The sequence below is a fragment of the Canis lupus genome, chromosome 15 (assembly GCF_048164855.1).
Source record: "Canis lupus baileyi chromosome 15, mCanLup2.hap1, whole genome shotgun sequence".
In the NCBI taxonomy this organism is placed as follows: Eukaryota; Metazoa; Chordata; class Mammalia; order Carnivora; family Canidae; genus Canis; species Canis lupus.
The window spans coordinates 35,882,283-35,896,916 of record NC_132852.1 but is presented as its reverse complement, the minus strand read 5'-3'; the positions used below and the strand labels follow the sequence as shown (position 1 = coordinate 35,896,916).

Sequence of the window (14,634 nt, the reverse complement as noted above, 5' to 3'; positions counted from 1 at the left end):
AATCTGTAGTAAAACTCTCAGAGCTGTTTCAAAAATAAACAAGGCCCTGCATTCTCTACCCATGATAAGAGCCCAAGACTCCATCTCATTTATACTGACTCTCTGAGCATGCCCCATAGCCTCTAACCCCTTGTCCAACACTTACCTCTTTTTCATTATTATGTTAAAATCTCCACACCATGATGAACACAATCTTCATTAACAAGCATAAAAATGTATGTATAGGCATGTTTTCTAACATGCCTGCACAACATTTATCTGCACAACATTTTCTGCACAACTTTATCCCTGCCTTTGCACATGATAACTAATTTTCCCTCTCTGATTATTCACCCTAAACACAAAATAAAAAGAACCTGCTCCCTCCTGCTTAGGCTTTGGTGCTATTCCCTGTGATCTTGTTTGTTGCAAATAGTTTCCTTTGTGTGACAACCACCCAGTGTAGTCCCTATCTGTAGCTCACCAAGGAGAGAACCGTCTTAGTTCAGTTACAGCATCATCAAAAGTAAATGTTAACTTCATTTTAAAACAACACATAACTCACAATCCTTTGTTTTCCAATATGCGAACCCTAAGTTACATAATCATAGGAACTCACATAGTAAAGGTAAAACAGACAGTAAAATCATACCTGAAACTGTTGTTCAAGAGGCTTCATACTTCCTGTGCCATTATATCCATAAACTCTAAAATTATGAGGCAAAAAAGCTCTGTAAAATAAGGATAAAAAGTATTTAATAGGAAGTTTGTTTTCTAAGCTCCTATTTTGAAAATATATTTATTGTATTGTATTTATTATAGACAGGAGTAGACAGGGTCAGGGGAGAAATAGAAAGATTACTTTATTCTAATTTTACTCAAAAATCCTGGTGTCCAGACCTCTCCTCATTCACTTTACCATCATACTGTCCTCTAGGCTGTTTTAATTTTATAATACACTAGGCAAGGGACACCTGGGTGGCTCAGTGGGTTGAGTATTTGCCGAGCCCTGTGTTAGGCTCCCTGCTTAGTGGGGAGTCTGCTTCTCCTTCTGTTTCTCACCCTACTCTTGCATGTGCACTCTCTCTCAAGTAAAATCTTAAAGAAAAAAAAAAAAAAACAGTAATAGGCAACATCCCTTCCTGGGATGTTCTTCAGCTCAGTTTATTGTCTTATCTACTTCAAGTCTTTACTTAAATAACAACTTATCAGTGAGGCTTATCTTGGCAAGTTTATTTTAAAAATTCAACTTTCCTAATTATCAAAACAGGATTTTCAAACAACACTTCTAACTTTGCTCTCTATTTTGCTTAAGCATTTATCACCTTCTAACATTCTTCCTAATTCATTCATTTTTATTGATGTAGGAAAGATGTTAGGGTTTGAAACCGACAGCCAAGAGTTCTTGAGACCTCTTTGGTAGAAAAAAGGTGATTTTATTAAAGCACAAGGTCAGGATCTATGGGTAGAAAGAATTAAACTAGGGTCATGAGGAGTGGCCAATTATATACTTTCAAGTTGGGATGGGATTCAGGGTAGACTTATGTCTCTAAGAAATTCGAAAGCAAGGTTTCCAAGACCTTGAGGGGCTAGCTGTTGTTAGGAAAAGTTCATTTATTACTGTCTAATAAAACCTTAGTCATGATACCCTTCAGATGTATATCAGTGGGTCATATACTTGGGGCATGGCTGCCAATATACATCTTGTGGGGTAGTGATAAAGGAAGTTTCTGAAGGAATTTTTGTAGGTTAAAGTAGACTTACAGGATCCCGGGGTGGGGGGGGTCGGGCTAATACTACCTTTTGCCCCTAGCAAATATTAGTGCCAAAGCAGATGAGTTTCCCAAAGAATGTCACTCTGCCTGTTTCAAGGATTTGTCAGTGGGCTATAGGTAATAAGGAAATTTAATTTTTTCTTTGCCTTTGTTTCCCACATTAATACCATCAATAATCTCATTTGATAACAATATAAACAGAGATTCTTGTTTATTTTGTTTACTAGTGCATCCTAAGCACTTAGAAAAATATCTGTAATATAGCAAATGGTTACTAAATATTGAACTAATGTGACAAGAATTCAACAGATTAGATGGAGATCTCACATTGCAATATATTATTTATAAATATGGGAAGAATATGCCGAAATGGCTCTGTAAATTTTTAAAAGATTTTATTTATTTATTTATTTGACAGAAAGAGAGAGGGCACAAATAGGAGGGGCCACAGAGGAAGAGGGAGAAGCAGGCTCACCATTGAGCAGGGAGCCCATCATGGGGCTCAATCCCAAGACTCCGGGATCATGACCTGAGCCCAAGGTAGATGTTTAACTTACTGGGCCACCCACGTACTCTTGAAATGACTCTATAAAGAGAAAGGGTAATTGTAGATATCCCATTTCATTTTCCTAATTTAAGCGTAATATACAAATCTGTGACTGCCATGGCAGTCTGGATTTGTTGAAGCAAAAGGTCAAAGAGCCAAACCACTGACAAGCGGAGCAAGATTTTTTGCATTTTTGTCATACCAAAAAAGACTATGACCCACAGTAGAGTGGGGCTTCAAGAAACACACAGATCCTGAGTTGAAGGTCCTATAAAGAGATTTAGCTGTTGATATGTGGACACCATTTTTTGGCAAAGAAAGAAAAGGCCAAATGTCCATATTTGGGCAAGGAAGCTACTTGGGGATGCCTAGAAACAGGCAGAGCCCCTGATGTCATGTATCCCTCCAGTGAAAATAATGAACATTTGAAGTATATCAAATACATAGCTTCTCTCCCTGTAAAATCTTTTGCCAACATTGGAAATTATTTAGAGTGGCCAAGGAGCTAAACTTAAATTCTCTGAAAATAATAACGAATTTTTTTTTCAAAAATGATGATACAGAATCAATAAACTCAATGTAACTCACGTGTAATAAAAGCAAAGAAAAAGCACATCTGATTTGTTTAAAAGGCTAATGAAAACCAAAATAAAATCTTCAAAGCATTAAGACAAAAAAAGAACAAAAGATTTTATCTTCAAAGTAATAGCAGTAAGACTGATAACTACCTTGTCAATAAAAATGAAGAAAATCAGAAGATACTAAAATGACAATTTTAGAAGACTGAAGTTATTTACAAAATGTCATCCTAGAATTTATTCCAGCAAAAAAAGTTAAGAGTAGGGTTAGGTAAAAATGTAACAATGAACACAAACCAATATAATTAAAAACAAAGAGACTTACAACAGAAATATGGAGAATTCCAGAGATATATAAATTAACTGCACATAGAAATGAAATGCAGGAAGAAATGAAGAGCACCAGACTGAGTAAATTTATTGTTAAATATAAAAGAATATTGACTGGACAAAAAATAATAGTAATATCTCATTGGGATTGACAAGTATGCAGGATTATAATGGCTGAAAAAAATAATGCCACATGTATTGATATTTAGAAATACAGTAATGTAATATAAACTTGAGTATTTAATGTAATGTAAACTTGAGTATGTTTGCTAATAGTAAAACATAAAATTCTACACATTCAAAGATATGAGGGGGAGCTAAGAAGTATTTGGAGAAAAAAGCCTTAAGTTTATAAACTAGAAAATAAAATTGTTGATGAATAATCACTTTAGAATTCACTTGCAGAAGTAATAAAGGTCAAAATAAGCACAAAAAAGTCAAAAGCAAAGCAATAATACAAAAATCATATAATGTAGGCGATGACTGAAGTAAAGGAATTTTTTTTTACATAAAACTAAATTTTTCAGAAAGGAAAAATTCTCTTTACTAAAATGTCATAAGTGTGAAAACAGAAGGCATAAAATAAAAGAAGTTATTTGAAAAACACATCATGAATTAAAGACTTTTAGGCAAAAAGTTGAAAGAATTCTAAAAATAGGAACAAAAATGTTAGATTACACATTACTTTTTAAAAAGTATAAACGTCTTACATAGTGCTTCACAAAGAAGACAATCCAAGTAGCCAAATGATATATTTTAAAAAGTATTCAGACTTACTTGCATTTAGAGAGATACATATTAAATCACAATAAGATGTCAGTATATAATCAATAGTTATTGAAAAGTTAAACTATCTACCATTATTAATAGAATATGCAATTCAGAGGGGTATATAAATTAGTATAATGTTTCGGGAGAATTGCTTAATAATTATGACAATGCACATAATTTAACAATCCAGTCTATCTTTAGTTATATATCATAGAACATCTTGTGCACATGAACCAAAGAATATATATATGAATTTTCATATTTGAATATTTGCAATATCTCCATAATAGAAAAAAAACACAAAAAAGCAGAATATATTGTTGTATAATCATGAAATTGGATCTTATGCAGTAATAAAAATGAATAAACTGAAATTACTTTTAACAACATTGGTAAATCTCACAGGCATTATTTTGAGTGTCTAAAATAAGCTGTAGAAGAGTACATCATTTAAATTCAAAACAAAGAATAGAAATATATTACTAGGATAATTAAATAAAATCAAGGAAATGATTATCACAATGATCAGAAAGTGGTTACAAATAACAGAGATAGAAAATGATATCCATTTGGCTCTTGGAGGTCAGTCAATGTGTGTTTGATGTCAAAGGGATACAGGAATGTTCACTACATAATTACTCATTTAACTGCATAAACATATTTCAACAATTAATTAAATAAAGGTAATTAGTAGTGATTTTTATGAAAGAGAAGATTCAATCCCTTATTTCCATTTCTACTCTCAACACACAGAAATGACCAATTAACCGTACTAATACATTTTTTAATATGTTACTACACGTTAAACAATAAAGTGGTTTGACAAAGTATGGCCCATATGCCAAACCCAGCCCATCACTTTAGTGATATTAGAATATAGCTAGGTATATCTATTTGCATATTCCCTATGCTGGCTTTCACAATGGCAGAATTGAGAGGCTACACGAAAGATCAGATGAAGTTCATTCTAAAATGTTTACTATCTGGCCCTTTGCAAAAAGTGTACTGATTCTTGCTTTAAACAGAATGATCAAAAAAGTAAAAGCAAGACTAGTGCTTCAGCTAAAAGAGTAAGCAGGTGACACTACCAATTAGTACGGAATCTGAACCAGATTGTGTCTTAGGGATGGAGTTTTTTAAAATGCCCTTTAGTCTCTGGCATGAGAACACATTGTGGGCTTTCAAGTAAAGAGCATGGAGCTAGAAATATTCTCAGTAATTTGTAAACAGAAGGAGAAAAAAAATTAATGCCTGCTGTTGGTGAACAATGGGGTCCATGATTAAGATCCACATCAGGCTCCCTGCAAGGAGCCTGCTTCTTTCTCCCTCTGTCTGTCTCTGCCTCTCTGTGTCTCTTATGAATAAATAAAATCTTTTTAAAAAAATGAAAACCCTAAACTACAGCTCATGCAGATGTGGAATGGGTTACAAATGGTCCCATCATTTCTGAAACTCTGAGATAATGAACAATATAAACATTGGAGCCAGATAAATGGACCCACCAGGAATGAAGCAGAAACATCCATAAATCCATTGCTCTACTTACAGTTGCCACAAAAATCTTCACTATGTAAAAAATATAGTCTGTGTGAAGCACAATAAAATGAGGTTTGCTTTAGTATTATCCTCACTATTCCAATCTAGATCCATTCCTGATTTTGGCAAGAACAACTTTGAGCAATATGATAAAATTGGTGTTCTAATTCTTTTATATTAATCCCTGGGGGATTGCCAAGTTTCTGTGACAAGGCACATATTTTTGCTAGCTCTGCACACAGCCAAAAGAGTGCAAGTGATAGCGCCCTGTTTGTATATAGACTGTTGGCTAAGCCTGAAGCCAACTATCTGCCAAGACACCCTGAGTAGAGACAGTGGTCACTGAAGGCTTCATGACTCCACCAGCAGGGATTCCCTGGCCACACTTTATTTTGCTTCCTTTCATCACAGTATTAATCACTATATTCTCATCTGTTCATATAAAATGAAAGGAAAAAAAACACAAAGTTTTACATTTTACTTTGATTAGAGATTTTGTCATATATATAAAGTTGAGTTCTATTTGTGATTACTTTATTGATATTTTGCAACAATATTTTGAATTTTTTGAGCCAAGATTTATTTGGTGACTTTTATTTTCCAAAAAGCTGGTTTTTCTTTGATTAAGCATTTGTAATTATGTTCTAATTTTATCATGCTAGTCATTGAGAATATGATTACTCTTCAAAAGATTTTGTGTTCTACTATGTGATAGCTTTTAAGTGTACTTTGTATGTAAATAAAAGCATTAATTGTAGGGTATGCAATACTCAATTCATCAATTACATTCTCACTAATTGTATGTTCTGTATCTTTTTTTCTTAATATAAAAAAGATGGCTTATGAATAGCAGTATACTCTTAAGCTCTATCTTTTTTTATATTAGAAAAAAAGTATAGAATATACAGTTCAACTAATGATGACACAGATAGCTAACAGACACAAGAAATGATGCTCAATATCACTTATCATCAGGGAAATACAAATTAAAACCACAATGAGATATCACCTCACACTTGTCAAAATGGCTAAAATTAACAATACAGGAAACAACAGATGTTGGCAATGATGTGGAGAAAGAGGAACCCTCAACTGTTGATGGGAATGCAAGCTGGTGCAGCCATCTGGAAAACAGTATGAAGATTTCTTAAACAGTGAAAAATAGAGCTACCCTATGATCCAGAAATAGCCCTACTAGCTACTTATCAAAGAATACAAAAAAACTAATATAAAGGGATACACGAACCCCGATATTTACAGCAGCATTGCCTACTATCACAAAGTTATGGAAATAGCCCAAGTGTCCATCAACTGATAAATGGATAAAGAAGAGGTTTTATATATATATATATATACATTGTATGTATGTGTGTGTGTGTGTGTATATATATATATATATATATGAACAATGAAATATTAGGCATAACAAAGAATGAAATCTTGCCATTTGCAATGACTTGAGTGGAGCTAAAGTATATTATGCTAAGCGAAATAAGTCAGTCAGAGAAAGGCAAATATCACGTGATTTCCCTTATAATGTGGAATTTAAGAAACCAAACAGATTAACATAAGGGAAAAAGAGAGGGAGTCAGGCAAACCATAAAATAGATTTAACTATAGAGAACACACTGATGTTTACCAGAAGGGAGGTGGGTAGGGGATAGGTGAAATAGGTGATAGGGATTAAGGAAGGCACTTGTGATGAGCACCGGGTATTATATGTAAATGATGAATCACTAAATTCTACTCCTGAAATTAATATTATAGAATGTATTAACTGGATTTTAAGTAAAAATTTGGGGAGAAAATACACAATTTCAGAGTTTTAAAAATACATATGTAGAGTTCTGAAATTCTTATTTTTACCATTTAAAAAGTACCACTACAGTTCTGATTTTTCTTTATTCCATAATATAATGTGCCTATTTTTTTCCTCAATTCATCAGCTGGCATAGGATTGAGTTTGGCTAATCACAATATATATTCTAAGTCCTTAGTACATTCTGACAGGATATGCTAAGTAATTTTCTTTTTTTTTCAGTTAGTAATTTTCTTTTAATTATCACTATTCTTTCCACCCTAAAATTCATGATGTTCTTTTCATTAATAGCTGAATATTAGGGATTCAAAAACAAGACATAAAAAAAAAAACAAGACATATTTATGTTCTGATAAAATAAAAATAAAAACTAATGTTTCATGAAATCCATGGATAGCCAAATAAAAATCTGGTGCTACTGAGAAGGAGGAAGATGGGAGTATACACTACAGGTCCAACTTCTAGATATTTATTGTATAAACTGGAAGTTTTTTAAGGCATAAGAGAAAAATGAATAGCCAGTTACTAGGAACATCTGAAAATACAAAATAACTACATTCTGGATTAATTATAAACAACAATTAGAATAAATACAGGTGATAAAATAATGTAGATCACCTACTTTTGCATTAAGTTCACCGTGTATGTTTTCCCTTCAATTATAATGTTGTAGGACACCTGGCAGGAGAGTATATTAAAAAAGCAAAGAAAAGTGAGAAGAATGTTATTTTATATTAATGATAATTACAGTCAAAGCACATTAATACAATAAAGAGAGGAAAATATATAATTTAATGTTGCTTTATTTCAACAAAATTTGATATTTAAATATTGGCTTTCATAATAAAAATAGATGGAAGAATATGATTTGTGCCACTTCTCGTTAATTTTTAAATGAAGCTAACAAAACCTTTGACTCTGAAAGATTGGTTTTTTTATCCAATAATCACATTAGCTTAATAAAGAATGAGATCACTGCAAAACTTATGCTAAATTATTCTACATTTGACTCTGAAAGATTGTTTTTTTATCCAATAATTACATTAGCTTAATAAAGAATGAGACCACTGCAAAACTTATGCTAAATTATTCAATACAAGATTTATATAGAAGAGCAAAGATTTAACAGCATATATAGTATTTGCAGATTTTATAAAATCAATTCCACTTTTGGATCAAAACTCATTGATCTATTTTATTAATAGTAAGATTAAGAAATGATGTCTCTTAAATGGGCAATTTAGTCTTAGTACATCAATTTGGGTAGCTTTGACATCTTTACATCATTAGGTCTTCCAATCAAACAGCATGAGATATACTCCATTTATTTAAGTCTTTAATTTTTTTCGTGTTTTATTGTCTTCAGGGAGGAAGTCTTGCTTATCTTTGTTAGATTTATTAAGATTTTGATTTTTATGTAGTGTAGATTTTCTTTTTAAAAGTTTCATTTTATATTTTTGTTTTGCACAAGGCATTTGATCTTCTCTATAAGCCACAATTGATTATTATTTTTAATTGTTACATACTTTGGGCATATAAACATTACAGCAAATTACATTAAATGCCTTGTCACCAATGTCTATGTTAAAAAATAAAAAGATTGCAAGTATTTGAAAACAATTTTAAGTGCTCTCTCATCCCATGGTTAATTCTCTTTCTTGCACTCCAGCTAACCAACATCCTGAATTTTGTGTTTATCATTCCCATGCATATTTTTATATTTGTACTAATTATGGATGTTTAATTTTTTGCATAAACTTTAGCCCTGCATAAATATAATACTTCTAAAAGTTATATATTTCATTGCTGGATTTCATTTGCTTGAAACAATCTCATACAAAAAGCACTATGCAAACATTTGCTATCATCATTGTCATCAATATATGTAGCTTTAAAATTTTTTTTTCTGATGTTATAGTATGCCATTTTCTGAATATAGCACAGTTGTTTCATCTATGCGGTTGATGGATATTTTATCTTGTTTCACTATTTTAGGAAATGCCCCAATTAATAATGTTAAACATATCTCTTTGTGAATATTCCTGAGATATATATTAAACTAAACCCATGAAAGAACTTCTTTTATTAAAAAGTACTTTTGCAACTTCACCTGAGGTTTAAAATTAATCTGCAAATTTGTTGTACCAATGTAGAGTCACAAAATGTGAATATTATCCTTTTATACAACTCCTCTAATTGCATTTTTTGTTAGATTTAACTTTTGCCATTGATGATGTTTAATAGTAACCTATTGTATTTCACTTGACAATTACTGATAAATTTTCTGATTTGTATATATGTTTGATAATTATTACTTCCTCAAGTTCAACACTTGTCACTCATAACTTTGCACATGTTTGTATTTTTTTTGTTTTTTATATTATTGTATGATTTCTTGATATATTCTGAATACCTTTTGTGTGTTATGTTATATGGGTTGCAAATATCTTCTGTGAGTCTGGAATATTTTTCAATTTGTTTATGGTAACTATTTATATCTTTAAATCTAGGTATTCCCTAATCCTTCTCTTAAGAATTTGTGTCCTTTTTCTTTTTGGTATAATTCTTCTGTATTAAGGTCTTAGAAATAATCTTCTATCTGGTCTTTCAGATTTATAGTATTTTACTCTCAGATTTAAATGATCTTGAATCAATTTTGCTGTATAATGTAGCACTAATACACACTTTATCATAATTCTATATCATTAATCAACTGTGAGTTCACTGTTTATTAACCAGTCTATTCTTTATCCAATGATTTCATTGCCACCATTGAATAGAGTAAGTTAATATGTGTGTGGGTCTTTAGGTGGCACTCTATTCTGTTCTATTAATTTGTCCCTTAGATCATATCACATCATATTAATTACTAAAACTTTATTTTTTTTTAATTTATTTTTTATTGGTGTTCAATTTACTAACATACAGAATAACTTTAAAATATGTTTTGAAATGAATCAAAGTGAATCACTGTTTTGTTCTTCAAAGTTAGCAATCTTTTACCATTTATCATGCCATATATATTTTAGAATCAACCTGCCAATCTCCACGAAATTTTTTTAAAGATTTTATTTATTTATTCACAAGACACACATACACACACAGAGGTAGAGATACAGGCAAAGGGAAAAGCAGGCTCCCTGCAGGGAGCCCAATGTGGGACTCATCCCAGTACCTCAGGATCATGCCCTGAGCTGAAGGCAGCCACTCAACAACTGAGCCCCCCAGGCAGGCGTCCGTCCATAAAATTTCTTATTCGAACAGCAATCTATGGATTTGGTGAAAATTAGCCCAAGAAAATACTAAGTATTCTTGACTGCCAACATGATCTATCTTTTATCTTTCCACTTTTATTAGTGGTTGTGTAATGCCTTTTTTAAAAAAGATTTATTTATTTTAGAGAGATAGATGGAAGAAGAGAGAGCATAAGTGGGAGGGGAACAGGGAGAGAGAATCTAATGTCTTTCAATAAAGGTTGACTCTATCCTAAAAAGTCTTTACCTTTTAAATAATATTTATTGTTAAGGGACCCATATTTTTGGCCTAAATGTGTGTGTGTTGTACGTATTTATGTGTGTGTGTATACATACATACACACATGTATACAATATGTACACTCTATCAAGATGTTATTTACCAATAAATATTAAATATATGTGTATATTTTCCCTAATTTTTTGTTCTACATTTCTACTTAATTTTAATATTTGAGTCTTATAGTTTGTTCTTATTTTACTCTTAGTTTATAATACCATGTAGAATATCTGGTATTCTGATTTCACTATGTCAAGGTGTTGTCAATACTGATTTTTATTTCTTCCGTGTTGTCATACTTGCATCTGAGGATTCTCTTTTTTTCTACCATTTCTCAGTTATTATATGTTTAATATAGCCTCTTCTCCAGGTTTTTTCCCCTCTTTCAGGAATTTAGTTATTATATACCTAAGCCTCTAATTCTATATTCCTCTTCCCTAGGCATTTGTATGTTACATCTATCTGGTGTCTTTAGCTAACTCTGGTCTACTGTTAATTCTTGATTTTTTTCCCGCTTTCATTGTACTTTTTCCCAGCTAGATGTGCCATTCAGTTGTTGGGTTTTTTTTAACTGCTAGTTCAATATTCTTTTCTTATAATCTATATCATTTATCTGTGAATTATAACAATTATACACTATGTGTTTTTTTTTAAGATTTTATTTATTTATTCATGATAGACACAGAGAGAGAGACAGAGACACAGGCAGAGGGAGAAGCAGGCTCCATGCAGGGAGCCCGATGTGGGACTGGATCCTGGGTTTTTAGGATCACGCCCTGGGCCTAAAGACAGGCACTTAAACCGCTGAGCCACCCAGGCTGCCCTATACGCTCTGTTATATTTATAGCTTTGTTAAACCAATATATAGCCTCACTGTTTCAAAAAATACTATATATGTATCCAGCAGTATTCTAGAATGGGAGATAGAGATATTAACAAAATAGTAAACTTTTTCCCTGGTGAATTTGACAGTTGAGGACTGGTAATTTTTTTTTTTTTTGTACTTCTCTTATGAGAATTATTATCATAGAAGGTAGTGATGCCTGGTTGGAGATATATCCTTCTAAGTCATTCTGTATGTATTTTCTAATATGAGCAAGCAATTTCATATTATTTTGCATTCAAAAATAAAACTCTTTCAAAATACCTTAATGCCTCACCTTTTTTCTATTTAAATTATTAAATTTTAAGTTTTCATAAATATGCATTCCTTTTAAAATGATATATTGATAATTTTAAGCTTATAATATCTGAAAGAGGGTGACAAGTGAGTAGTTGCTAAGGAAATATTTGCATTGAAATACTGGAGCATTTCCTACCCAACCAAAAATAAAATTAAGGTGTGGTGTTTGAAAAAACACATTTCATATCTTGGAAATGACTCTAGAAATCAGAAATAAATAAATAAATAAATAAATAAATAAATAAATAAGTAAATAAATAATAAATAAGATATTTTCTAATCCAAAGAAAAGGAAACCTAACACCCTGAACCAAGATGAATTAAGATGGCATGAAAAAAGTCTTAATGATTAACATATTTGCAACCAAGATGCAAAAATTACTCATATAAAACTTCATTAAATGAAATGATCATTAGATAGTATAAGGAAGCCATAAGCTTAACAAACAAAAAAAACCCTCCAAATATAACCTAGTAAGTAAAAAGAGAATCTCTAGATGAATTGGGTCAATGATTATTCAAAAAAACTCAAGAGGGAAACATTTTAAAAATGGGACTTGGGGCTTTAATAATAAATATCACTGCACTATATTTCTATGAAGCATTATCTTGATTCATTTTCAAAAGGGCTTTTCCACTTAAGGAAAACTGCATATAAATATAAAATTCACCAAGTTGCATGGATGAAAATGCCAAGTTTTCTTCTTACAAAAAAATATCCACATGATTTTAGAATGTGAAGAATGTTAGTGCTTAATTACATGTGATTCAGCTCCTCCACTGATTGTTGACCGTATTTTCTCTGGTATGGTAATTTGCACACGAAGTCTTTCAGAATCTGCAAGATACAAATGTTTTATTAAAGTAATACCATCACATCATAGCTTCCTCCATTATTTCCTCATCTAAATCCACAATATTTCATATATCACCTTTTTTTGAGCTATCTTTTCAAATACTCTATTCCCACTTCTTTCTAGAATTACAAGAGAAATTCAGTACAAGTAAAGTCAGGTCCTTTGGACCTTCCAACTACAGAGTCCACAGGTCGAAAAATGCAGAGCAGTATATGAAACTCTAACCTTGAAGCATTCACTCGAACCATGGCATCTCTCATTTTTCATATGGTACCAAGATGACTGGGAAAGCCCCCTCATGTCCAATGTGGATTTTGGTCGGGGAAGGTGATGTGGTGGTGGGCCCTGGCTTACAGAGTCGGAGCCCTTGCAAGAAGGCACTTTTCCAGGGTATCCAGCCTCTTAGAAGAAAATGGAGAGAGGAACTGATATTCCCGAAAGGTCAGAGGCAAGGTTTTTGTACTTACTATTGTCTGTCTGGAGCCCGATGAGCCCGATGAGCAAAAGCAGAAAGCACAACATAGCTTCATGTCCTTGATGCCAGCCCGAATATTGGCGGTTGGCTTGCCTAGAGGGCAGTTGGGAGCGCGAGGAATATCCCTCCTGGCCACGCACCCTGCAAGAGACAGCCAACTTTGAGAGCAGAGGTGAGTCAAGAGCATGGGTATTGTGCACTGTTGAACGTGGACTATCTTGCCACCTGCGTCTGTGTAGATTTCGAACAGTGTGACCCCGCTTTGAGGATAAAAAGGAACAGAATCACTTTCAAAAGGAAGAGCTGAAGAACAATTAATGAACAGGAAGATTCATATATACTTCTTACTGAACTTTTAATTCAAGATATGTATGTATTTTCAATCAATATATAAGATAAACTTATATTCTTAGAAGTTATAAAAAGAACAAATTACATCCAGTATAGAAAAAAGGAACATAAGAGGAAAAATCAATAAAATAGAAAACATGTAATAGAAAAAAACCGAAATCCCAAATTTAGTTATCTTAAAAGTTAATAAAAATAATAAACTCAAAGAATGAATAATGTAGAGAAAAATCACAAATTATTAATCTTGAAAATGAAAAAAAGGAATTTGTTCTACAGAGTTCAAAAGAAAGATAAAGGAGGGAAGGATACTATGAACAGCTTTGGCCAATATATCTAACAACTCAGAAGAATTGGGATGAATATATATATCTTCAAATAATATTCAAGTAAACAAACCAGTGTAATTAACACCTAGATTCAGATCAAGAAATAAAACATAGAACCACAAAACCCCAGAGTGCCCCATGATAATTGTTACTGTCACCATCATAGAATAGTTTTGTCTGTTTTTGAACTTTAAATAATTGGAACCAATCACCATGTACTCTTTTATATGTGAGTTCTGTTAATATAATGATTATGAGAGCCAGCCAGCCATACTCTGAAGAGCAATAGCTTTGCTTTTTCCTTATAGGTGTTTATCACTCACTGAATGAATATAAGACCATCTATATTTTCATTTTACTGTTGATTGACATTTGGTTTGTTTATAGTGGTGGATATTAAAAACTATATTTAGCTATTTTATTTCTTTGATGAACATACGTAGTGATTTCCTTCAGTTACATTTCTAGAGTGAAGTTGCTAAATCACCATGTATGTTTTGTAGATATTTCTGAGTTTTCCAAGATTGTTGTACTAATTTATTTCTTCACCAGAAATATTTGAAAATTCCAATT

The 14,634-nt window shown here is 32.1% G+C and overlaps 1 protein-coding gene across 4 annotated transcripts in view; it reads right to left on the bottom strand.

Moving 5' to 3' along the window:
• ADAM2 (ADAM metallopeptidase domain 2) overlaps nucleotides 1–13,532 on the bottom strand; it is a 119,690-nt gene extending 106,158 nt beyond the window's left edge. For all 4 annotated transcript variants that reach the window (XM_072776552.1, XM_072776553.1, XM_072776555.1 and 1 more), the window contains exons 1-4: nucleotides 13,377–13,532; nucleotides 12,814–12,890; nucleotides 7,958–8,013; nucleotides 632–710 (exon numbers count right to left, since the gene is read on the bottom strand). In XM_072776552.1, the coding sequence (XP_072632653.1) occupies nucleotides 632–710; nucleotides 7,958–8,013; nucleotides 12,814–12,890; nucleotides 13,377–13,431 (267 nt within the window). In that variant the 5' untranslated portion in view covers nucleotides 13,432–13,532. The remainder of the gene's footprint in view (nucleotides 1–631; nucleotides 711–7,957; nucleotides 8,014–12,813; nucleotides 12,891–13,376) is intronic.
• Nucleotides 13,533–14,634: the final 1,102 nt, after the last annotated feature.